The sequence below is a fragment of the Alosa alosa genome, chromosome 4 (assembly GCF_017589495.1).
Source record: "Alosa alosa isolate M-15738 ecotype Scorff River chromosome 4, AALO_Geno_1.1, whole genome shotgun sequence".
Classification (NCBI taxonomy): domain Eukaryota; kingdom Metazoa; phylum Chordata; class Actinopteri; order Clupeiformes; family Clupeidae; genus Alosa; species Alosa alosa.
In genome coordinates, this window is record NC_063192.1 from 12,636,282 (window position 1) to 12,662,215 (window position 25,934).

At 42.4% G+C, this 25,934-nt stretch overlaps 3 protein-coding genes across 7 annotated transcripts in view; all 3 read left to right on the forward strand.

Moving 5' to 3' along the window:
* Positions 1 to 1,529, forward strand: part of LOC125293831 (retinitis pigmentosa 1-like 1 protein) — a gene marked incomplete in the record, with an annotated part of 5,277 nt that extends 3,748 nt beyond the window's left edge. Inside the window, 2 exon segments of the mRNA XM_048241975.1 lie at positions 311 to 549; positions 741 to 1,529. Coding sequence (XP_048097932.1) covers positions 311 to 548 — 238 coding nt within the window.
* Positions 1,530 to 3,093: 1,564 nt separating this feature from the next.
* Positions 3,094 to 11,971, forward strand: LOC125292987. The gene is made up of 6 exons (XM_048240585.1): positions 3,094 to 3,099; positions 5,424 to 5,606; positions 6,100 to 6,217; positions 7,159 to 7,271; positions 10,345 to 10,623; positions 11,912 to 11,971. Exons 1-6 carry the CDS (start codon positions 3,094 to 3,096, stop codon positions 11,969 to 11,971), a joined length of 759 nt encoding a protein of 252 aa, XP_048096542.1.
* LOC125293239 (protein phosphatase 1 regulatory subunit 12B) lies at positions 11,760 to 24,943 on the forward strand. Of its 5 annotated transcripts, none has more exons than XM_048241039.1 (8): positions 11,760 to 12,219; positions 16,988 to 17,004; positions 18,710 to 18,842; positions 19,070 to 19,174; positions 19,730 to 19,780; positions 19,936 to 19,986; positions 20,809 to 20,889; positions 23,935 to 24,943. In XM_048241039.1, the coding sequence occupies exons 1-7, from the start codon at positions 12,118 to 12,120 to the stop codon at positions 20,845 to 20,847; spliced, it is 498 nt and encodes a 165-aa protein (XP_048096996.1). In that variant the 5' UTR covers positions 11,760 to 12,117; the 3' UTR covers positions 20,848 to 20,889; positions 23,935 to 24,943. The 5 variants fall into 5 exon arrangements, with proteins under 5 accessions (XP_048096996.1, XP_048096997.1, XP_048096994.1 ...); XM_048241040.1 differs by lacking the exon at positions 23,935 to 24,943 and adding an exon at positions 22,054 to 22,141; XM_048241041.1 differs by having other exon boundaries at positions 11,761 to 12,219; positions 20,812 to 20,889.
* The last annotated feature ends 991 nt before the right edge of the window (positions 24,944 to 25,934 follow it).

Sequence of the window (25,934 nt, forward strand, 5' to 3'; positions counted from 1 at the left end):
GTCCTAATTGGTGTCTTGTAGGGATATTGTGTGTGATGTCATGCCGTAAAAGCTTTTCTGGCATGTTTGCTGGGTTTTCTGATCTGATCCACACAACAACAAATAGCCTAGGAAGCTAGTTGGAATTATATGAATCCTATGACCATCAAAATGAACTCCTTTCTTTTGTGTTCAAGCTGGAAAATGGTGGTGTGCTGGAGGCAGCTCCTGCAGTGGAGGCAGAGGAAGCACCAGTTGCAGCCACTGAAGAAACGACAGCAGCCGAAGTAGCAGAGGCCGTCGAGGAGGCCGTCGAGGAGGCCGTCGAGGACAATGCGGTGATTGAGGCAGAGGAGGCCTCGGCGGGCGAGGAGGAGGTGGTGCAGGAAGTGGAGCAGGAAGCCGTGGAAGAGGCCTCTGCTCCGGAGGAGGTGGAGCCTGCTCCTGCTGCTACTACTACTGAAGAGTTAGCGGAGACGAGTGAGGACATGGCAGCTTCAGAACCAGAGGTAGAAGCGGAGGAGGCAGAGCCGGAGCCGCCGGCAGAAGACACATCTGCAGAAGAATAATGTAAGTTTCTGTCTAGAGAATGGTTTCATTGTGACCATGTTGTGCTATTCTATCATCCAAGTTCTAGAATTTGTAGTTTCCATTAGTTCAATGGACTAGCATGCTTATTGGTTTGTTTCATCGTCTTATATGGTTCATGGATTGTGTATGAAAACGCTGACTTAAAGCTAACTATATTTTTCCATCAACAGAGTTACTGTATCTGGACACGGTTTCACAAGGAGAATCTTCCACCAAACCCAGTGATGAGGACAGAATAGACAGTTCCACGTGTCTTAAGACTAGCAGGACAATAAAACAAGAAGTTAAGAAGGCGTTAACTTTGTTTTCCTCACAAACAGCAACCAGGTCACATACGAGGGTTCATTTTGCAAAGACAGAACAGAAACGGCTTGTTTTTTTTGGAGGGTACCTTGGCCAGAGGATTTTACAATATGCAGGACACTCTGGTGCCAATACCAACCTTGTAAGCCTTAACGTTTTATACCAACACAGTTGTCTTTCTAGAGTTTTTAAAATCGCACTTCACTTTTACTGCACTACCCTTAGATAAAATCAGTACTGTATCTTTTTCTGCCGCCAAACTTTTTTTCAAACTGTCCCATGAAATGTGATCGCTGTTTTTGTGAGAATGACTTTGCCTTCTGTCTCTTTCTGGGGAGCACTTTTTGTGAACGGGATGCACCCCAGACTCTTGGAAATGACATCCCAGTGCTATCAGGTTTGTTTATACAGTAGAGGAAGTAAGAGTACTGGGGGGAGAGCTCTATGTCAGAAAGGGAATTGGGGAGGAAGGGAAAGGGTTGATGCGCTAATTGAGAATGGGTTCTAATGTCTTGATTTCACTTACTTCTAGAATGTTCTGTGATCTCACTCCAGGCTCACTATCAAATGGTGCTTTTTGCACACTTCATCTTGGGTCTGGAAAAATGTAATTTTTTTGAAATAAATGCTGGATTCACCCCCTTTTTAATACTTGACTGAATTTCTTAGAGTATTTATTTATTTATAACACATGAAGATGACTCTAAAACGGGCTGAACCTTCTCTTAGGTGATAATACATGGGCCAACTTTTTGAACAATGTTGCAGGGCAACCACATAACCATGTGTTCTGATTGGATGATCATGATGATTTGCCTGCAGATGATTAAAGTTCTCCATAAAATAAATTGTTGCCCAATAGCAAAATGCAACTACACTAATGAGGAACATTGCCCGGCAACATTGCTCAAAAATGTGCCCCTTGTATCATCTGCGTAAGGTCTGGCTTTTGAGCTTTAGAAATGTGCGTGTTTTATGTCTTCAGAGCCATTTCCTGTTGCCTGAAGAAAGGCTTCCATTGCACAACACTTCATGAAAGAAGTGAAGACCATTCCCTTTGCACCTCTCCCTTGGCCCACTTCAGCACCATTACCACCACCCCCACCCCACATCCGCCTTCAACTGCAGTAACTACTGTATTTGTCAATAGAATGCTCTTGAAATTGCGCAAATGAATACAATATTGCAGATGAAAATAAGCAAATGTGTATGTCATCATTGATTCTATGTTCCTGTGGGTAATTGTTTAAGTGCCACATGATGTGGCAGCATAGGCAGATGAAGCATTATGCCATTGCATCACAGAGGACCGATTATTACATTTTACCTTTTCCCCTCAGACAAGTAGCATGCTAGTTCTAGTGGTTGAGGGTGCTTTGATATATACTTGTACATGTAGCAGGAACAGTAGATTATTCTGACTGATTCTGATCTGACTGAAAGAACTAGATCCAGAGAGAATTTAAGTAATATAAATGTAAACGCCACTGCTGTTCACAACCAAAATGTTTGGAGACCTCCAGAAGACCTCTTTTATTTTTAAACATGCTGCTATTTCAGGAGATATTCAACTTGCCCTTTCTCCTCCTATGCATTTTTAATCTGCTCTGATGCTGTGGAAGTGCATGTGTTTTGGACAGAACATAATGTACAGTTAGTTCATCTTTCCATGTGATACTTAGTGTTCGCAATATTGATGGGTTAGAAAATGTGTACAAAATGTTTTAACTGCTGATACACTGACTCTTTTGGAAAGGTGATGGAGAGACATTCATGTGCATTGTACTCTCTGTGGGTGCAAAGTGGTCAGAATGATTTTTCCCCACTTGCTTTCCAACAGAAGATCAGATAATGGTGTTAGTCTCTACCTCTTAGCAGGGAGGTTCAAGTCCCCTGACAGGACCTCCTGTGGAAGTGTGTAATAGTGGGCCATTACTGTAGAGGTTGGAATAGGTTCATAAATTGGGAAAAATGGGAATAACTCTGTCAGATGATGTTTCCAGTGTATGTGTCTCTTCTATTTCCCCATCAGGGATTTGCTGTCTGTGTAGATTCTGGCTTTGCTGTAGGGACATTATAACAGCTTACTGGCTCTGGAAAAAGACTATGAAAATGAAATGTCCTCTTATTTTTTAAGAGGGATTTTTTTTTTTACGTTTTGCTATCAGATTTATCTTGACAATACAATTACCTACTTGTCAATGACCATATGCCGTAGTCATGGACGTACATATTCAGATGTACTGTATGTAACAGCAGATCTCAACTAACTGACTAACAGCAAACATATGAAAGATGCAACAGCCCCTCTTTTCTCTCATCCTTTCCCCTCTCCCCCACCCCGCTCTCTCTCTCTTTTTCCCTCTTTCCCTCCCCCTCTCTCTCTCAATCTCTCCTCTCTTTAAATCAGTGGCTCATGCTTAGTCAGGCTGTTTTGCCCATTCTGGTCAGCGCTGCAGTCTCACACGAGAGCTCACTCCTTCAGTGATAGTGCTAGGCAGCCTCTTGTAAACTCATACCTGGACCATGCAAGCTTGCTTACCGAGGTAACATACTATATGAAATACTGTGTTTTTATGCATTTTTATGTGTTTGTTTGGCAAATGGTGTACTGCTGTTTATAGGACTTTGTGTGACTAGTTGGTACTTCTTAAATACTGTCATCCTATGCATAGTGTACTATGCCATCTCAGAGTGTTTTGTGTTGTGCCATGCTACCATGACTGATGTCTGTTAGATGGACTGATATGGATTATTTTTATACTGCTAAAATTGTCATGAAAATATTATGTCAAGTCTTCCTAAAATATCAATGATTTGGTTTTAGTTGTCATTGCCAAAGCAAAGTTGCAGGAAAGATCATGTGGGTTTAGGATTACCAGGACTCGAGTGCTCGGGTGTTTGCTACCGTGGGATGGATCGATTTGCAGCACGAGACGGGTCAGGGAGGAGAAACTTTCTCAATAGAGTAGGACGGCCATTAGACAAAATGCTTTCTCAGCTCTTCCGGTTACTGTGGGTCTTGGGGTTCCAACCGTTAGGATGTCATTGAGTGGTCATCAATGATGTGCACTAACAGCTTGCACATAGGAAATGTGACCTGTGGGGAAAAATTGATTTTTTTGTCTTACTCTGAGTTGTGAACGCTGTGCCTCCAAGCTGTGAAGACAGAAAAGGCCATACAAGACTCAGTGTTAGACAAAAATGTCCTTGATTTGTCTGAAAAAATGCTTACATGCTCACTGCTAATGGATTTTGAATTCTATTTAACTAATGTTCTACAATAGTCTTCTCTTGAACTGGTGTCTGTTGTTTAACCACACACACACGTACACACACACCCAAACACATACTACTTTCTCCATGCTGCAGCTGTAACAAGATCTGACTGAGCTATTTGTGTGAGTGTATGTGTGAGCAGGACATGTAAAGTGGTTAGAACAAAAGCAAGTGTTCAACTCTGGTCTGCTGTACACTGATATTCTTTTCCCTGACTTTGCATTTTCTAATTTTCTAATCTCCCCATAATGGGATGAGAATGTATGACAACACAATCATAAATTTTTGCACAAGTCGGTTGTCAATAATATTGTAACAGGAAAGTTAATCAAATCAGTCTGTAATGGTCAGATAATTGCAACTCCTTCCCTTAAAAACAAAGACCTTTGTCTATGGTGTTTTCATTGTGCTATCTAGAATCACTGTTAGCAGCGCAACATGCTAATGTGTCTCATGACACCACACGCTGGTCTACATTCTTCATTCTCATCATATCTTCCATTAGTAGGCCAAGTGTCAGTGTCAGTGTGTCAGAGGGCACCAGGAAGTCAGCTGCTGATATATAGTCTTCAGAAGGTGACAGTGTGGTGTATACGGTGATATGAGGCGGCAATGGCCAGATTTGAACCCTGAAGCTTCATCCTACTGAATTTGTTACATGCATACTAAGAATATCCTTTCCCAGTTCTATGAATAGTTTGACGTTCAAGCTTTGTCTTAGGCTCAGGTTGAATATGGTCATGTACAGTATTGTCATACCTTTTGTGAGATGTGCCTGCTGTGAAGAGGTGATTGTAACTGAACTGGAACTGGAAAATATGTAAACTAGTTGCATCAATCATTCCTGAATAAAAATGATGCTGGGTAAATTGAGGAAAACAAACAAGAATGCATAAGCTATTGCAGTAATCATATGCTGTAAACACTATATCTATATATATATATATATATATATATATATATATATATATATATATATATATATAAACCCCTATGAGAACAATTTACATTGCAAAGATAGAATTTAGACAACTTCAGATTTTGCTCAACAGTGTCAAATGACCCTAACTGTGCTGATTGCCAGGTCATATCTGGCTTCAGTCAGGGATGATGAGGCTGAATCTCAAAGAAAGGCAAAGTCTCGCCATGCAAGGCAGACTCGAAGATCAACCCAGGTACATTATAATGCAAAGTGATCTATTTGAAGTTTTAACGTCGACATACTCTACATAAGAGATGTCATCTGACGAGTTGTTTTGCCACTAACCTAGGGAGTTACACTAGCAGAGTTAAAAGAGGCCAAGAAGACCCTGGACACTCAGAGTGATGTGAGCAGCAGGTACCTCGGTGGAGTGCACCTGCAGACGGGAGATGACCGACTCCCTCTGCCCATCTTACCGCAGCTGACCGAGTGTGATGCCAGCAGCTCCCAGTGGAGCACAGACTTAGATGAGGTAAGTGGGGTGCCAGGCATCACTATATCACCCACTGGCATTGTGTCCATCATTTTGTTTTATGCTGAGTTCCACCCTGTAGGTTGATGTACCTGTAGGTAGCTGTAGCCTATGTCCACCAGTACATCTTTAAAAACACAAATAATGCATTATCAGAATGACTTCTTAGCAGAGTGGGATTCCACCACAATCCCGTCAAAATTGCAGTTTTATTTTGTTTAACATGTGTTTGAGTTGTTTTGAATAGGTAAATGTGCTATCCAGAGATCAGGTTCTGTGGGTTAAGGGTTTTTGATATATCAGGGTTTGTTTGCAAATAGAAAACGTTTTTAACTGCATTAGAGAGGACACACTAAATAAAATGTGTCAATTGCCGTTTATTTCTCCTGAGGACATATCTTGAAATTACTCTAATTATGTTACCTAAACTGCACATTACTGAAATATTTCATGTGCTTTTGAGTCAGTGACGAAAACCCATTTTGTTTTCAAGCTGGGAAATCGGAGGGCTCGTGTGTGTTTGGAGACTGAGTATTCTACAGCTTCCCATCATGCATCAGACACAGACAACACTGCTTCAGGCAATAAGTACTTTACAGCAGCATTATCAGGTTGGTCTAAAACAAACCATGCAAGTATCTGAAAAGGCTTGCAAAAACCTTAGAAACAGGCTCCTTGGCATTGTTAATAAGGTTGATAACATGCTAACTAGCATCTTTTGATGAAATGGTTGGTGGTGGTGATGTGCTAATAAGGCTATTCATACTGTAGGCCTACATTTCAGCACGATGATCTGTACAGAACTACCATATAGGCCTACCATTAAAATACATTTGAAGAAAAGTAGTTGCTTTAAGCTTGTTTATAAATGTAAAACATGGAAAATTGTATACATCGTTACATTGCTTGAATCAGTGAACAACACATATGAGGCACCTTCTATATCACCCGTCGCCTCTTGCAAACGCATGATGTAATAGCAGGTAAGAGCAGTCACTTACCTGACCTTCAAACCTGTTCCCTGACAGCAATTTACAACAGCCCGACTCACTGGTACAGCACTCAGAGCACATGCTCAGCCATAGTGGTGGCACTCTGTCAGACATGAGTACAGGTTATTCCTACTCTTCCACACAGCATTCCACTCTTACCTCAACCCACAGGCATGCTAGTGTCCCAGAGGAGAAGTAGAGTAGAGCGGCTCACAGAGCCAGAGGGGCCTCACACAGACCTACAGGCAGGGCCTTATAGTCCAGTAGATATACTATAAACCCAAAATGTTTTTCTTAACATTCCATACCATCACATTCTGCAGCAGGTCACCTGCTCTGTGATCAGGGAGGTTACTTGTTCTGTCTGAGTCAATGTGCTCCACTGTCTCAGCTCAGAAGAAATCAGCACTCCTTAGGCAGTTTAACAGATGTTTGCAGCTATGGAATTTGACATTACCCTAAATGTCAATCAATGTTAATGCATTGCATCTAGTTCAAATCTTAAATATATTGTCTATTGTTAATTTTGTTTTTATGTTGCATAATGCTGCTGTTCTTAGGTATTGATTGGAGAGATGAGAATGAGAACCCTATGGGTACCCTTGACCTTCTCAATGCTCAGGAGAAGACGGACAACTTCACAACAGCTCAGGCCTGTTACCAGATTGCAAAGGTACTTGTGCTGTCAATACCATGACATCAAATATGTTGAAACATTGTTTTGTTGAAGTATTCCATGGTATGACCATTTTACCATATTGGCCACTAGATGGAGTTAAAATACTCTATAAAATCTCTGGGTTTGGACAAACTGGGCTGGAAAACATATTGGCTGTTGTATTATAGACTCAAACTCTACGCACATGTCTGAGTATAAATGTGTATGCTATTGTTGTATTTAAATATATCACATCTGAACAGGACCTAAGTTAAAAACAAAAGTATGATTGTGAATGTCACAACAACAGCAAGACCTCCAGGATGCCCAGCATTTCTAGATCTGACCATACTTAATTTATTAATCGTGACATTGTGCATCACACAGACAGAGTCGTATGGTGAAATTATTTTTGGTGTTCTATAATAAGTGGTGTACTGTCACCTGCACACTAGAAATCACAAGCTTGACAGACTAGAGCAAGTCAGGATGGAATAACGAGCCTCCTGGAAGACTGAGTCATGGCTAACAAGTTCACAAGCCATTAAAACATCTGTAGACATCTGTATTATGCAAAGGGAGCATATCTCTCTTGCTGCCCTGAATGCTTTCTTCTTCCATCAAGTGTGCCCCTGCACATAAATAGGCCACAGACACCCGAACCGTGAAGTGGAGGATATAATGACCCGACTGTGTGATCTTGAGCAAGTCACTGTTAATATGGCTAGAACCATCTAAATGACTCAAGGCAAGGAAATAGATGTTTTTAGAGTAAAACCCAGATGAGATGAGTCATCTGTGAACTCATACGGAGACTTGCAATAAGCAGCTAAGGAGTTCAATCTGCTTTATCATGGGACCTTAGAACTCATTTTCAAATGTACAATAGTGAGCACTGCACTGTCATCTTATAGAGACATTTAGATATGCTCATGTGTCATTCTAAAAATAGATTGGCCTTGGAGTATTCCCTATGTTAGTATCAGTCAGTGTTTGACTTGCTTCAGGTACTTGTGTGACGGATGGATGTTCAGGTTCATATTTTTAGTTGTAACTTCTGGCTGATGCAAGCATTAGACGGACAAGTGTAGTGACTGAGGATTTTAGTCATTATATTTTCATGTTGTCAGACACAAATGGCAGGGATAATGAGCATGAAAACTTGATGTTGTTGAGTACTTCACAGCGTGCTTTATTTTATGACAGGGAACAGCTGGTGATGACTGTGTCACGGATAGAATTTCATCACATCTGAGTTGTTGTTTTTTTTCTCCAGAATCTTCCAGGCAGATAGTGGTACCAGTAGCTTTTACTCTCTTTGGCAAAACTCTCTTCCTTTTCTCCCGCATAGATCACATGGCAGAGGTATCTTAGCATTCCATACCATGTAGGGAGAAACTAACTGGCTCCTCTCATCTCAGCATTGGCCTTGTACCTTTACAGCCATGCCTTGAACTTGTCTACAGCAATCACCCAATGAAAAAAATGGCCAGTACAGCATGTCTTGCTTTTCCTTCTGACCTTTGTAATTGCTGATACGACATGCTCCTCAATCCTTGACTTATAGATATTAAATATACTGGCATCCATTGGCTGGGAACTAAATATGTGCTTGGAGCTGCGTCAGGCAGTCGCTACTAGAAACGAAGCCAAAGGCAAAAGGTCCCTTTCAGCTCAACCAGAAAGCACGGCCTGGCAATATGAGAATGATTAGATCATAATTCCTTCCTGCACCCTGCGTGACCCAGTGAGCCCACCTTGAAATACACATGGTGGTGGATGGGGAGGGCGGGGGAGAGAAGGAGAGGTGGGATATTTTTAGGGTATCAAGAATCCAAACAGTGGCAGGAAGACCATTAGCATGAAAGCAGGAAGACCATGTACTTCCGTGTGAATGGTTTCAGCACGTGTGTAGTTTTAGCAGGAATGAGAGGCAGGGGAAAGGGGATTTTTGCAGAGGCGTTTTCAGTGAATTTTTTTTTTTTTTATCTTCAGCTGTTTTCAGTCTGGTACTCCACAGAGCCCGGTGGGTAATATGAGCAGGCTCTGTAGTGATGCAGCAGCCTATATTTGTCCGAGATAATCACCTCTGTGGAAACATGATGAATTGTCCTTTGCTGGCTGCTTATGACGATAGTAAGGTATGCCCTCTGCTGTTCAAGAACTAGACACAAATGTATATTGCAGCTATGGTTGTTGGCTATCTGTACATAAGCCATAGACAGTGTGCACAACTGGGCTGATTGAAACCATTATGGACTACCAGGCGAGAGAAGGGACAAAATATGTTAGTGCTAGTTTTGTCTGAAATGTTGTGAGTTTGAGTGCAGTGGTGCTGCTTCTTAATAGCCTAGAAATCTAGACGTACCCTAGCGGCAGCAAATTACATTTGCTTCCAAGGCTAGTCTAGCAACTCTCCGTTGGCTTGTGAGCTCGAAAAATTAAACTTCTATCAGGCCAATCAAATCGTATAGAGTCGTTAGGCGGGCTTAACATAATGATTGATGGCAGAGTTGCAACGGTTTGGCTTGAATTCCCTGCTACTTGAAAACAAATAAGATAATGTTGCTGTTGGCGAACAGTGTGACACTAGTTAAGCTTTTATTAAGTTGGCAAAAGTTTGAACTAGGCAACTAGCTCCGCTTGGAACGCATGGGACTCATAGCGCTGTCCTATTGCGTGCAGAGGATATTTGAAAGACAACCGATTATCCCGCCCCTCGGACTGAGCACTGCGAACGGTGAGTGCCCAGACCCTACATTTTAATGTGGGTCTGGCTCGTCAGGCTAGCTTCTTAAAGGAGATTAGAAAGACTATTCTCTCAGAAGATGAACATATCCCTTTCCCACAGGATGCGATTAAGATGTCAAAATGTCTTCCTGTGCCTCTGCTGCCCGTTCCTTCTGTCTTTTTCTTGTTCTTTTGTGCTGTGAAATAAATATGAAAGCCCAAAGGGAAGCAGTCGAGGAGAAAGGAGAATGATCTAGTTTGAAATTATATATAAAAGAGCAGGAGAAAAGAAACACCTTGAAATATGCACACAGCGGACCTTGAGAACAACTTGGTGTGGATGAAAACCCTCCGCCAGTCCACCGGTGTGCAACTTGCTGCAGGAGCTGCGGCCTTGCCCAACCCGAGTGCAGCTGCAGGGATGGAGATAAGGTTCTGTTCTTCTATGGCCCAAGTGAGAGCGAGCGGAGTGGAGTGGAGTGGAGTGGAGACCGGAGCCGACCTTGGCCACACTCTCCCCGTGATGCGAATGTTCCATGTGGAAAATCATAAAGGAACAACAGTCCACTCGGCCCACGCCCTCCGTACGGCTCCAAAAAGCTCTGGCAAGCCAGCCGAGCTGCACGGCTTCAAACAAGTCTCTCAAGGCCTATCTCCTCAACCGGGGTCGACTGAGTTCACTTTTAGAGGAAAGCATTTGGTCTCTCTCTCTCTCTCTCTCTCTTCCTCTCTCTGACGATGTTTCAGTGTCTCCAGCTTACTCTGTAGAACAGCTTAATTTCAGCATAATTTGTGCTCTTCTGTGATTTAGGAGGAACATCAGAAGCAGATGTTTGTTTGCTGTTTCCTAGTCCATGCCTACAGTGAGAATGGCCTGCGCATTTGCATATCAGTGCAGAAGCTTGTAAGATGTAGTCAAAATTCTTTAAAGAGGGATACGTCTTTTAAGAGGCATATGCATAGAGCATTATTCGGGTTAATTTTTCGGCATTATATATAGAGAATACACTGAGCTTAAATGAATCAGCAATTTTAAATATGCAAACATGAAAGGGCTAATTGTCATAATACTGTCAGCTTTCTGGTAACTCCAGACTTCTGCCTTCCCTCCCCTCCTCCTCCTCCAAATGATTTTCTCTCAGCCTAACTCATGGCCTGCCCACAACTAAAGCCCTTTGGCAGATAGCCAGAGGGAGAGAGAGAGAGTGAGAGAGGGGAAGGAAAGAGGGAGAGAAAAGAGGAGGGGAAGGGATGTAGAGAGTAAAGGACAAGGAAAGAGAGAGGGGAGGGTGAGAGAATTTGGCCAAAGTTGGACAGAGCTCTATACTTCTCCAAACAGGAGAGAGAAAGAGAAAGAGAGAGAGAGAGAGTCTGTGTCTAAGATTGAAAGCGAGAATGAACAATGGTGTTTTTCATTGATAATCATGTCAATGTTTACAAATGCGAAAGGATCAGGTTTAAATCACTTGTAGCACAATTAACTTAGGATTTTTTACATGATTAGTGTGTATTTCTGTATACCTGGCATGTGTGTGTGTGTGTGTGTGTGTGCGCGCGCGCTCGTGCGTCCATGCCTGCGTGCGTGCGTGCGTGCATGTGTGTCTGTGTGTTTATTTATGTATCTGTGTGTGTGTGTGTGTGTGTGTGTGCCAGAGGACTCCGGAGAAGGGGGTGGGTGGACCAGAGAGAGAGAGAGAGAGTGGAAGAAAAAGGTGAGGCCGAGAGAGAGAGAGAGAGAGCGAGAGAGAGAGCGAGAGAGCGAGAGAGAGAGAGAGAGAGAGAGAGAGAGAGAGAGAGAGCGCAGCACAGCAGTTTTGATTGTTTTCATTTTTTTCTCTAATGATCACTCCTCCGTCACTGGTGCTTTTTGAGAAGAGGGAAGGAGCCACAGATTGCTGGATCAGTCTTGACTGCCGCTGTGTCAGGAGCAGCCAGTCGTGAGTGCCGGCAACTCCTCTAAACTTGGCCGATCAGACACCTGTTGAGCATGCTTTATGTGTCACGCGCGGCAGCTATGGGAGTGTGCAGAGTGTCTATCTGATCGCCTCTGGGACTTGAGAAGCTGTCGCACATTGCTGGACCAAAAGGTGGATTGTACCACAGTTTTGCCTCTTCTGCCTACGCTGGAGAGATGTCATCTCTTTATCATCGCAACAAGGACCTCTCGCGCACAAGAAAGTCGCTGTCGGACTCGCCCCCCTCCTCCCCCACTGCAACCACACAAAGCTACAGAGTAAGCATGAGCTATCTGATTTTACACTACATTGCCATATTTGTGTATTGTTGATTTAGAAGAATATGAAGGTTCTTGTCTTTTAGGGATTTTATTATTATTTAGGTAGTGTCTGGAGCGTAACTGGAGACTGGTGGTGATGCAGTTATACAGTACTGAAAATCTGAGAAAAAAACTGTTGTCGAAAGTGGCAAGCATATTTAGCAACAGTTCAAGTGATGACTATGACGTGGCTTACTCTAAGACTAAAAGACCATGAACTTTAGTAAAGTTGAAAAGTTCCAGGTTAAGAAGATGTCTTCTAAGTCTATTAATTCTTCATGGATATGACCACTGATACCATTGCACCTCTCATTACGCCTTTAATCACTTGTCTTAAAGAAAATGTTTACATCATTAAACCGCTGTTTACCCAGTGATCACTTTTAAACAGATGGTAAGTGTAAGAAAACATTTGCGTTTTCTTTTAATGCCATAATGGCTTATCTTGAAGACACACGTTAATGACTACTTATCAATTTGCAGCCATATAAGTTTAAACAAACTGACCCCACTGTTGTAGCTGTGTCTTTTCAAGTTCTCCCAAATGACCAGTACAGGAAATTGATGTTGATCACTCTCTTTGTGTGCTTGCCAGGACTTGATCTGTCATCTGCTTTTTATCTCTTTTTCTTTTTTTGCTGTGCTTCCATCACCCATGGGTGTCTGTGTTCCTCATTTATGTTTGTTTCTCATGTTTGTCTATTTTAGTAAATAAACAACAGTAATTGTGAGCTTTTCCTACCAACAGTGGTCTATATTTCTCAAAATTGCTACTTTTTCATTGTCCTTATGGTACTAACAGCTGCCAGCTCTTAACTTTGCCATTTGCTTAACACCTTGGTGAATGTTCTTTTCATATGGATATCTGTTCTCTTTGAACATGTCCAAAATCACAAACTCCGTGGCAGTGTCCAGTGCCAAAACTGTAAGCGATTTAGAGTCCAGAAGGGAGAGAGCAAGAGGGACTACCTGCTGTGAATCTCTGCGTCCAGTGCACTTCATCACACAGACATTTAGCCAAACAAGACCCCCAAACTAATCTGTTTACCGCATTTCTGCTCCTTCATGCTTCAGCTGCTATGTTTGCACGGGGCATGGAGAAAATTAAGCGAGGACCACTTCAAAAGCCTAGCAGAAATTAGGCAATGTGTTTATGCCAATGTTACAGTGCCGCATTGTGGAAACAGGTGTTAAAGCTCTCCAGATGCTATCCTTACTCCCCTCGGAGGATATATGAAGTCAAGAGCAATGTATACAATAAGCCAAAGAAATAAAATTGCATGCGTTTGGCTTTTCCCTCCCTAATATGTCATGTTCCTTTTACCCAGAATATATCCATACTTGCAGTCAGGCATAAAGTTTCCATGACGCCAACAAGCACTTATTGGCAACTTTTCCTTGGGAAAGTAAAAAACAAAAACAGTTAAGGGAGAGAGAGAGGGATGGGGGCTGGGGGGAAGTAATGGGGAGAGAGAATGCAAGTGTTTATTTTTAGCTCATTTGCTTTTTTGTTTATGACAGAAGGCTTGGTCTGTCTGGTGTGTGTGTGTGTGTGTGTGTGTGTGTGTGTATGTATGTATGTGTGTGTGTGTGTGTGTGTGTGTGCGTGGAGAGAGAGTGCCCAGCTGCACAGAGCCCTCATGCGCTTCACTGTAAACACACCAACAAATCTGTCTCAGATCTGTCTCACACAGACCGGCAGTCTTCGCCTGAGCTAATCTAACAGAGGCCCACATAGAGAGAGAGAGATTCGCACCAAACAGAGAGCGGCTGGCCAAGATTAAAATGAATGCTAAATGCTCTTTGAACTGAGAAAGAAGAGTGGGAGTGAGCGAGGGAGCAAATGAGTGAGTGAGGGAGTGAGTGAGGATCTAGCAGGGGAGTCAGTGTGAAAAAGAGGGAGGAAAAAGCAAAGAAGGGCTTTTATGGTTATGCTTCGGCATGGAGTAGTAATCCGGTGGGCGCAAAAGGGGACCTGGCTCCCATGAGACGGATGGGTAGTCTATGGGGATATTTACAGTACTTAACACACACAAACTGTGTGGAGTGAGAAAGGGGATAATGAACCGTGCGAGCCCACTTGGCCTATGTGGGGGAGAGGTTTAGACACACCATAAAACAACACGCCGTGTTTATCCACAGCACGCGCTTCACTCACAGCACCGTTCAGGGGCCATCTCCATCAATTTGATGCAGTGTTATTTTTACCCCAGGAATGGAATGTCCATGCACAGGCATCTGCTCTGCCTTACAAGGCTTACGGCGCCTGAAGCATGTATTCTGTTTCTTCTCTTACATTCATGTGTGTGTGTGTGTGTGTGTGTGCGTGTGTAAACACCACTGTGCCAGCAGGTGCCTTTGGTTGTGAGCCGCTGTGTTTAATGGTTCTCACAGATGCCCTAGAACCTCGGCCATGCCCTGCTAATCCCAGGCCCTGCATGGGCAGCCAAACTTCCAGCCTCTCCCTTTGATTTCGCCTGAATCGAGAAACTATTCATTTGGGGCCAAATCTCATACCTAATCAGGAGAACCACAGACAGACCGACCGACAGGGAGAGAGGTCTACTGAGGACAAATTCTTTGTGTGACCAAAAGAGGAAAAAATCATAGCACCCCCTAATAAACATTATATTCTCTGTTTATCAAAACCCCATCAACCATATCAGTCTGGAATATAATTTCCTCTGGAAAGGGAAAGCAAAGGGGAAGACGATCTGGTGGTGGTCTTTCTTCTTCTTCTTCTTCTTCTTCTTCCTCCTTTTCCTCTTCTTCCCCTTCTTCTTCTTGCTCAGGGTTCCCCTTGTGCTCAGCGTGGAGTCCACTCTCATTTATCATGTTTACAATCCCAGGTCTGGGACTGGACTGGAGGGGGGGCCGGAGCCTGTTCCATGACCACATAAGGACAGGCAGCTCTGGCAGTGGAGCATAAACATTTACAGAGGAACGGCTTGTTAGGCGCGGCAGCCCCGCATTCCTGCCGACGTTGTTTTCTTTCGCACTAAACCATGTCAGGGCCCGGGGGCCACCAAATAAGCAAACAATTAGTTCATGTGTATGACAACCAAGCATCGCTGTTTTGTAAATATGTTGTGTTGTTTATCAACCAGGGAAACCCATATTTGGTGTTGGAAAAGATATTAGTTGATCTGATTTTAGCAGTTTTGATATCGACTAGTTTGTCTATATAGTTTAAAATCACAGATAGTCTGAATTAACACCTTGCAATTGAATTTTTGCTCTCTTTCTCTCTCACTCACTCACTCACTCACTTACTGTGAGTGTGGTTTATTGTGTGTGTGTGTGTGTGTGTTTTACATCACACAAAGTTTGTGCATTATCTATAGTTTCCTTCTCAAACACATCATCAGGCTTCCTTCCAGTGGAAAGTGTTCACAAACAGGATAAGATCACTGTGCTGGGGGAATCAGGCTTGAGATCCTGATGGGAGAGTGTGTTAGCGCACACTCTCTCAGGCTGGGCCAGGGAATGATCCCTAATCTCCAGGAATGCACGACACAACACAACATCCAGCAGGAAAGCACCAGAAAAAAAACAGTGACCTTCCAGCTCACCCTGTCCTCTTCTCTCACTCCTTCCTCTCCTCTCCTCTCCCTCCTTCCTCTCCTCTCCCTCCTTCCTCTCCTCTCTATGTGTGTCCTCTGTCTTTATCGGTCAGACGCTGCACACATCCCTTGCCTTTCCCATTACTGTAATGCCTTCTGTGGTCTCTTGAGTTGGAGTGGCTTGTCCCACAGGGATGGACACTAGTGGATAAAGGAGGAGGCTGGGATATTTTGCATCCCCCAGGAGAACCAGAGAAAGGACAGGGTGGGAGGGCCTGGAACGAGAAGGAGAGGATTAGTGTTGAGGAGAGGAGTAACCATTTTTAAAAAGATTCCTCTGATGGCATGGTGGAATTAAGAGCTAGCCAGCGCCTCTGCCATTGGAATGAAGAGTTCCTGTAGTTCCGCATAGCAAGCTAGTGATGATATGGTAAATAAATAAAGGTGAATGCCTTGATAAATGCTTGGGGATACGAGAATTGCATCCAATGGAAAGTGTATAAAAATGATGCATTGTGCAGTTGCTGGGGGACTGTTGCTGTCCGGAGGTGGGCTGGAGTAACACGTGCAGAGACAATTGAAGCTCTTTGACATTATGTCATTACATGAAGTCATAGTCATTTCCTGACACAAAGAGCACAGAGACACTGTCTATGACACTCTTTGAAGGCCTCTATGCTTACCGTCCACTTCGGAGGGCACATATGCACATGTCAGGGATCACAGGGAAAATTCATAGACATTAAGTCACATAGATAGACCACTTCTGGCACTTTTCAAAATTAGTTATTTTTTTCAATTGTGTAGTTTATAATCCAAAAATTATGATGATGGATTCTTTTTGTTGGATGAAAGACACTGTATAGAATTTCCCTCACATTTTTCTCCCACAATTTTTGTCCATATTTACAGTGCATGATGATTAAAATCTTGAGATGTGTGGATGGGTCATCTTTTGAAATTCGAATCATCCATGCATGCATAATGAAATTTTGGAAAGCACACATTTACCTACGGTTTGCAAAGACATAGCTGCGGAAAAATGGTCTTGCAATGTGTTTAATGTAGGCTAACACTAAGGAAATTAAACCCTTCATCTTGAAAACAAGGCACAAGGAGTCTGATAAGTCATTACTGTCTCTCTCTTTCTCTTGTCTTTACAGCATGAAAGGGCTTCAAGGTAAGTAACTGCTTGAATGGTTCTTTCATGCATAATAAATGACGTATGAAAATTCAGCATGAACATTGCCTGTGCTACACTGCCACAACGCACACACACAGCTTCCTTGACCTAAATGTGTCTAAAACTAAAGAATTAATCATAGACTTTAGGAAGCACAGTGAGGAACCAAAACCGAGTGTAATACACAATGAAGATGTTCAAATAGTCCAAACATACATATATATACATATATATATAAGTACTTAGGCTCAGTGTTTGACCCGCAACTGAAATTCAGTGAGAACACTGACAGCATTATTAAGAGAGCAAACCAAAGAATATACTTACTGAGGAAGCTTAACTCTTTTGGTGTCTGTAAACAAATTCTATGTACATTTTATCAAGCCTTCATTGAGAGTCTATTGACATTTTCTTTTATATGTTGGTTTAATGGACTGTCTGTGAAGGACAAAAAGAGCTTGAGCTACATTGTCAAAGTACATGTATGCTCAAAAATCACTGGTACCCAGTTAGAAGATCTCTGTTCTCTCTGGAAAACACGGGTGGTTCAGAAAGCAGAAAGAATATCTTACCAACCAAATCATGTACTCAGTAATGAATTGGTTATCATGCAGTTAGGTCGGCGGTACCATGTGCCAATACGTAAAACTAACCGCTATGCCAACTCATTCATTCCCTCTGCTATTAGATTGTTAAATGAACATCATATAAGACTGTTAAAAGAATGCACATAACTACAACAATACTGCTTCTTGGACTCTGCTGCCCTGTCCCGTCACTGGTAGGCGAAGTGTGTGTGTGTGTGTGTGTGTGTGTGCGGCTGTAGATAGGTGATATATGACTGCTGCAGTACTTACTTATTTATTTGTCTATTTATTTTTCTTAACATTGCATATATTTATACAGTGTATGCTAATGCACTCTTTAACTTTTAACCCCTTAATGGATGGGTTGGCTGTAAACCGAATTGCCCCTCGGGGACTAATAAAGATATCTGAACTGAACTGAACTGAACACACACAGGCTTATGAAGTTTTAAGCACCACTTAGGTTAGAGTCACTTTAGCCCATCATAATGCTGCCCATAGTGAGGACGTTTTGTCACTGTTTTGTCACACAACAGAGATGTGAAGCTATGACATATTACCTACTGAGACGTGCTAAGAGATTTCATCCAGTCAGCAATGGCTGAAATCCATTATGACTCTGCTGCTGAAGAACTTGGTAGTCTAAGGAATGGCCTGTCTACTTTCCCTATTCAAAGTTCATAGGCAGGGTGCCTGTCCACTCACTCTGACATTATGCATGAATACAGAGCTATTGTTTAATCCATTTTGAACAAAAGGATCAGGACAGGGGGTAGTCACACTGACGAGATTTAAAACTAACAGAAATATCCCAGGCTAGAAGTTACATCACCAGGGAACACACTGAAACAACTTAATCACACAAATAGGGTAAAAACACACATTGTTCTGGTCATACTCTGGATCATGGGAACACTCACTCGACTGTAAGCACTCCACCAAACCCGCCAGTGCTGCAATATTTTAGTCATTCACAAGGAAAATATGTCACTGTCTCACTGTCACATACCAGAATGCATATCCAACAATCCACTCTAGGCAAAATAACAGTGGGCTGCTACACAAGTGTGATGTATGTGATGTCTACCACACTGACTGGGAGTTTTTGTGGTCAGGTCAGATTCCAGTGGTGGGGAGGGAGCCACTGACAGGCTACTTGGCCGGACAACCTCCTACACACGGCGGGAAAACCGCCTCGTATCTCTAAACAAGGCCGAGGATGACTCTGGAAACAGAGACTACAAAAAGGTTCACAATGTGTTTGTGTTTTGTCTATTTGTTGGTCTAATTATTTTAATGAGATTCCAAATTTTGGTTGAACTTTTTTTTTTTCTGCCACAAAACATAACTTCTAATGATTGCCATTGGCAAGGTTGTGGAATTAATTCATAGTTTCCCAGAGTGCAGTACATTAACATTAACATCATTAAAAAAAACACAAACTAAGGTCACATTTTTCTCTCTGTTTTCCCCAGTTATATGAGGATGCCCTGTCAGAGAATGACAAGCTGAAATCCAGGCTTTCAGACAGTAAACAAGAGCTTGTTAAAATTCGGAATCAGCTGCAGAAAGTCACACAGGTATGCTCCAGGTCACCAGGTCATTTCCTCGATGTTCGAGCAGTTCTGAGTTTTGAATAAGGTCTTTATGAGCTTGTTTGTGTACCCCTCTTCAATGCCCAGTCACACTAACGTTTGAGAGTTATAGTTTGCTATGTTGGCATAATGGTTGAGGGAAATGAGGGAGGTAGCACGTAAAGTATATTTTCTGTAATTTTCCACAAATGTCTTACTTTATATTGTGTAGACTGTCTCCTAATCAAGCTCCTGCTAAAGACTTAAAGAAAATGAACTTCCTCATCCCTATGTGCCAGCTCATGTGTTCTCAAGCTGGACTTTCTGGAAGCCAAATCCCTGACCTTAAGCTCCTCTTAGCTCCTCTTGTGGTACAGCTGAGAAGCCTCCAGAGGAACATATCTCTGTGCTGCCTGTTTTGAGCTGTGGACATGGCTAGGTTTTGGGCACATGTGGATATTATATGTGCTTTGTTCTGAGCACTGCCCAGCTTCACAACAGCTAAGGACTATAGCTATAACTATAACTCAGTGTGCCGTTTATTTCAACTTTGTGTTTTAGAAACAAGACCGGATATCAGAGAGGTCTGGTGTGTATGAATCTGAAAAAAGAGTAAGTGTAAATAGGATTTGTTGCTGGATAATTCTTTTCTAAAATGAATACTGAACATAATTATTTTAATTATTGTGTAGTGTGTGTAGTGTAGTACTGGATTGTTTTTTTCCTGATGTAGCTTATGAAAGAACCTTTGAAATCTCTTTCGCCAGGAAAAACAAGCTCTGGAGAAAAAGGTGTCAGACATGGAGGAGGAGCTGAAGGTGAGATCCACAGGAATCCGAGGGAAATAATCCCCTTTAAATTGAGCTCAGAGATGGCAATAGTTGCAGCGTTAAGGGTGGCGCAGGTCTGCTCAGAGTCCAGAGAGGAGTGCAGGCTTCATTACCTGCCAGCTAGACTGATCTGCCCTTCTGCCAAACTCAGATAGAAAGAGAAAGAAAGAGGGAGAGAGAAGAGATAGAGAGAGAGTGAAAGGGAGACAGAGAGAGAGAGAGAGGGGGGGGTAGAGAGAGACTGCAGAGCTGCAGAAGCACACTCTGACCTAGTTCCAGGCTTCTCTGGATATTGCAGAGTGTTCCTATCACAGGGAGCAGGCACTCGAGCTTTTGTTCGACATTCCAGTTGTAATTGCACATAGCTGGATGTTTTTTTTTGAGGGGTTAGATGGATAGATCACGACAGACTAAATTTGGCCTGGATAGGTGAATATGGCCTAATATGATCAACTGAAGCTTCTACTGTGTTCCCCCTGCATTGGCATCTAAAAGGTCTACATCTACATCTACACACACACACACAGAGAGAGAGAGAGAGAGAGAGAGAGAGAGAGAGAAGAGACAGACACAGAGACAGAGACAGACAGAGACAGATAGACAGTATTATAGGGAGATGTTGAAAGAATTTTCCTCCTCATGTATAAACAGAACAGAACAGTAAACCTACACTGTGGGAACCATGACCGACACAGTGTTAGGTCAGTAACTCAGTGTTACCCATCCAATGAAAGAGCCCGCATCCTGCCTAATATCAGGGCCTGGCGCAGTGACTGTTTGACCCCTTCTCTACTGTTATCATTGCCCCAGCAGCCAGCTCGGCCATTTCGCTGTGGTTACCAGCCTTGAACTCATCTTTTATTGGATCATTGAGAGAGGGGGTGGACCATGGTGAGTGGTTGAGGCTAGGAGTGTGACCAGTAGAACTGCAGACACCTGCTTACACAGATGACACCTGCTTGTCACTGACTCACTCGCCCCAAGGGGTTGCTGCACACACAGTATCTAGGTTGTTGTTGTTTTTGTTGTTGTTTGGTGTGCAGGGGAGCTTCTCGGTCACTGTTTTGTCACTGAAAGTCACTGAAAATAAGATGTCATATTGTTGTTTGTTTCACTCTGTTTTCACTCTTTTGTATTCACTCTGTTTCCTTCACGAGCTGAGAGATATTGTGATGATCAGTGATGTCAAAGAAAGTAGTGACATCAGTGAAGAACTTTGCTAAATAGCACATATTACTTAAATGTGTTCAGGGGTATCTTGTGTGTCATCCCAGGGAATTTAATTCAGCTCTCCAGCTGCACCCTAAATTCTACAGTCACTCTTGATCATGAACTTTTCTTTGTCATTTTGAACATCAGTTTGTGTCTTGGAATCACACAATTGACGTTGTCAGCCACAGTCACTCCTAACATGCTGCTACGGAGTTACATTGAGGTTTACCACAAGCCTTTCCTCAAAGTGGACTTTGGAAACTGATACACACTAAACACAGGCCGCAGGACCACATGTTCGGACCACATGTTCAGACCACATACTGACCACACCACAGAACTGCAGGGATTTTCTTTTCATTAGCCCCCTAAGAATCATATACAGACTTGCAGAGGTCCTTATGGAAAACTTTCACTTCAAAAGTTGGTTGCCTCAGTTCAGAAGTAAACTACCCTTGGTTTGTTTGTTTTTTTGTTTGCATTTTCAACTTCTGAATCTTTCAAATCCAACACTTTCTGCTTTACTCCGTTGCTCTCTCTATCTCTCCCACTGTCTCTGTCTGCCTTTTTCCTTTTATTTTCCCTGTCTGATGCCCCCCTCCTTCCATGCCTCTCCCTCTCTCTCTTTCTCTTTCTCTCTCTTGTCTTTTTCTCTTTTATTGTGTGTGTGTGTGTGTGTGTGTGTGTGTGTGTGTGTGTGTGTGTGTGTGTGTGTGTGTGTGTGTGTGTGTGTGTGTGTGTTTGTGTGTGTGTGTGTGTGTGTGTGTGTGTGTGTGTGTGTGTGTGTGTGTGTGTGTGTGTGTGTGTGTGTGTGTGTGTGTGTGTGTGTGTGTGTGTGTCTAGGAGCTTCCTGCCGTGGCTCAGGTTCACGCCATGCGGCGGAGTAACGAGCGGCTCCTGGCTGAGAACAGGGCCATGCTGCGCGTCCTCGCCCGCCTCTCTGAGATGGCCGCTCCGCCTGAGACTGAGGACCTTTAGGCTCCTCTAGGGCTCGTTTCCTCTCCCCTTCTTTCCTCCCTCCTTCCCTCCTTCCTTCCTCTCTCCTCTCCGCTCCTCTCCACTGGCACTCTCCCTGAGCCGCTGCAGCTGTCCTCTACTGTCTTCCTCAGCTAGCGCTCCTGACCCTCCTGCGGCACCTCTGCCCACTGCTGTTTCTCTACTCGGCCGCCTCCTCCGCAGGCCTCACAGGCAGGTCCCGCTCTGTCTGTCTCACACTCGCTTTGGGCCATGTCCACCTCCACCTCTACCTCCACCTTGCCCTCCGTCATTCCCCTTTTCTCCTCCTTTCTCACACTCTTCTTTTCTCCCTCTCTTTGTTGCTGTGTTCCCATCTCTTTCTTATCTCTCTCTCTTTCTCTCTTTAGTTTCTGTGTCTCTCCATTTCTGTGTCAGAGCTGATGAAGGGCACCCCCTCAAATTCCTCATGTGGCCATCACACTGGGAGATATTAATAACTGGGTCAGGGCTTAGATGGAAGACTTTTCAAATGTGTGTGTGTGTGTGTGTGCGTCTTGGTGTGTGTGTGTGTGCAGTGTGTGCTGTGCGTGTCAAAGGCATGCAAGGTGCGCGGCGCGAGAGAGAGAGAGAGAGTCTGGAAGGGGCAACTCCCGCAATGAACAATTCGATTAGCCAAATAATCACATACAGTAAATATCGATAGTAATGATTACAATTATGTGAAGATTAATGATTAATATTTTTAGAATTGCCATATTTTTATAATTGCCATTATTAATGGCCAGATATTTATAAACTCCACTGTGTTTTATGTTTATGGATAAACATAGTGAAAAAAATTGTATTTTATGGTTGATGGCAAGATGATCAGATGCTTCTGTGGGATGTTGAGTTCTCTCTAAAATACGATTCAAATGCAATGAGAAAGTCTTTGTCAGACACATCCAAAGGGGACTTAAATGTCAAAGTTTGCCTCCCCCACCTCCTCCTCTTCTCTAGAGAAAAAAAGCCTTGTGCCTGAAAGCCCTGGCCCTTTAATATGTGCCAATACGCTGCTCTCTCTCTCTGTCAAAGCCAACACACAAAAGCTATTGTGTCGTTTAAATGACATGGGAGATGTGTGGAGAAAGTGTCTATGAGATTATGGGGAGTGGCGTCTACAAAGAGAAAGGAATTTTTCACTGACACAATTTATAAGCCAAATTATTTTCTCGGCATACCAGGCCCGTAAATTTTTCCTTCTTTTGCAGTGTGTGTGTGTGCGTGTGTGTGTGTGTGTCTCTGTGCGTGTGTTCTTGCTAGAGTCTTCGTGGTCGAAATTTAGAAGAGTTGAGTTTTAATGGTTTCCAACGCATGGCATGAGCATGTTGACTGTTTTCTGTAATCAGTTCAAACGGGCTAATTGATTTGAAGCTTTGTTGTGGTGATGTGAATCCTGGCACTCGCTCAGTATTGAGTCACAAGTGTTCATTTACACAAAACTGTAAATGTCACATTGAGTTTGTGGATCTAATAGTCAATGGGGAGTTGTGGGTATAATTTGTGATTATTGGTTTAAAATGAAATAAAATAAAAATCATCATGGCTTCCTTCACCCACAACGTTTCCATTTACCTCACTGAAATTTCAATGAGTTTTTCTTTGAGTAACTCTGCATGTTGTGCAGTTTAGGTCACAGATACTGTTTGTGAAAAGCGTTTTGACAGATCTCCAAAGCTTGACTTCTCTCAATCTAGATTCATCCATGTCTTTTTTTATTCTCTACAGGTTTTGAATGAACTGAAATCAGACAATCAGCGACTGAAGGATGAGAATGGAGCCTTGATCCGTGTCATCAGCAAGCTTTCCAAATGAGAGGACAAACACTGACTGCGCAGAGACCAACTTTAACTCTTTCCTGTATCTGTATCACCCATTTTTTTATTGACCTCGGACCGCTCATTTATTGGAAATGTTTCACTGGTTGATAGCTGCTCAGAGGCTAGAAGATGGAAAAAGAAAATGGCAGCAAATGGAATCACCCAGCAATCACACATTGTACTTCAGTGCAGCAGACACACAGGTACATCCTGGATAATCTGACCATCCACACAAGCATATGGTGAAATGCCATGTGTCTTTTTTATCACCAAAAGGTTTACCTACATCATGGAGATTTTGTTGGCATTTGGATCATACCAATCACAGGTCTAACAGCATCTCAGGCCTGAAATGGTAGTATGTCTGTTTGTGTGTACGTTTGTGTATTGCACATCCAGTATGGCTATTTGTGTGTGTGTGTGTGTGTGTGTTTGTGTGTGTGTGTGCGCACATTTGTGTGTATGTGTTACATAGTACATGTCATAAAGGATAATTGTCACCATTGATCATGAAAAAAGGCCTATCACTTGTCTGTGCATATTTATGTTAGTCAATAAGCTTTTCATGTTTACAATACACACACAAAGATGTATTGAAATCAAATTATTGAAACATATATGGGTTGGGGTGGGTGGGGATTTCACTTGCCACTTTTGATGAAATTGTTTATGATTATTTATGGTGTTTAGTTAGAGTTTGGCTCTATGTGTACTATATGTAATATATTTTCACTGAAATATTTATCTTTCAAAGGTGTTTTATATGACAGTTCAACTTTAGATGAATGTAAAAGCACAGAATGTACTGCATTATATGATCACAAAAGTATAATATTCTATTTTAGTTTGCATGGTACTTAAATGTTAAAGATAATTCAGTGGTCATGGTTGAATAAAAAAAGAAGAAAGAATCACAATGTAAACTGTGGTGTCTGTTCAGCCTAAAGGCTTTAAGCTATTTAAGTAATTACTTTATTCTTCATTTCTTATGAGTGCCACTGAAATACAAACAAAGTGACAATGACAAAAGCAACATTAGCCTATAATATTTTGGGTGTGATTTCGAAGATTGTGCAACCTGGAATTAAGGTGTTATATCATTACCATCAGGTAAAATCATTCAGAATTGGTGGAAAAGAAACAGAAAACATTGCTAATGTTTTTTTTCTTAAGTGTTTAAATGTATCCACGTCTTAGAGAACATTGCTGCCCCCTGCCTGCAATGACTAGACCCTTCAGATAAGCTCAGGCAATATACTTCAATGGTTACTGTGTGTGAATTTACAATATATATATATATATTTTTTTAAATAACAAATTACACTCACAGCTTCATAAGTATGACTGTAATTAGGCTGTTTGAACTATTACAGTTAAGGCTACATTTGAAATCTTCCTCAAGACAGATGTTGAGAAGGATTTTGTAACTAAATTTAGAGGAGCCATAAACAGTAAACTCTTCTCACAATGTGTTTAGTAATCTTTAGTAATATGTTATAATGTTGATTGCTGACCATGTTGCCATGCAAAAGCTGAAAATGGATGAATGACTAGTTTTTTAATGAATTTTACAGTTATTGCAATGGACTCTTTTCATCCATTGCACAGTAGGTAAGACTTTAGTTAAAGTAGGGGAACTTTGGGGTGATTTTCTTTACTCTTCTCTCTATTGTACCCTGCTGAGAGAAAGCACTCCACATCCCCACTCATTCATTCCGGCTTCATCCGCATCTGGTGGTTTGTTTTCTACACTGTCTTTGTCATCTGTCAAACTGCCATACAGAGATTCATACCACTTCGAAGATCAAGGATGTACTTTTTTCTTCTCTTGAGGAAAACCACCCTTCACAACATCACATCACTGTATAGACAACAAAACATCCGCCTCCACAAGCGCAAAGAGACCAC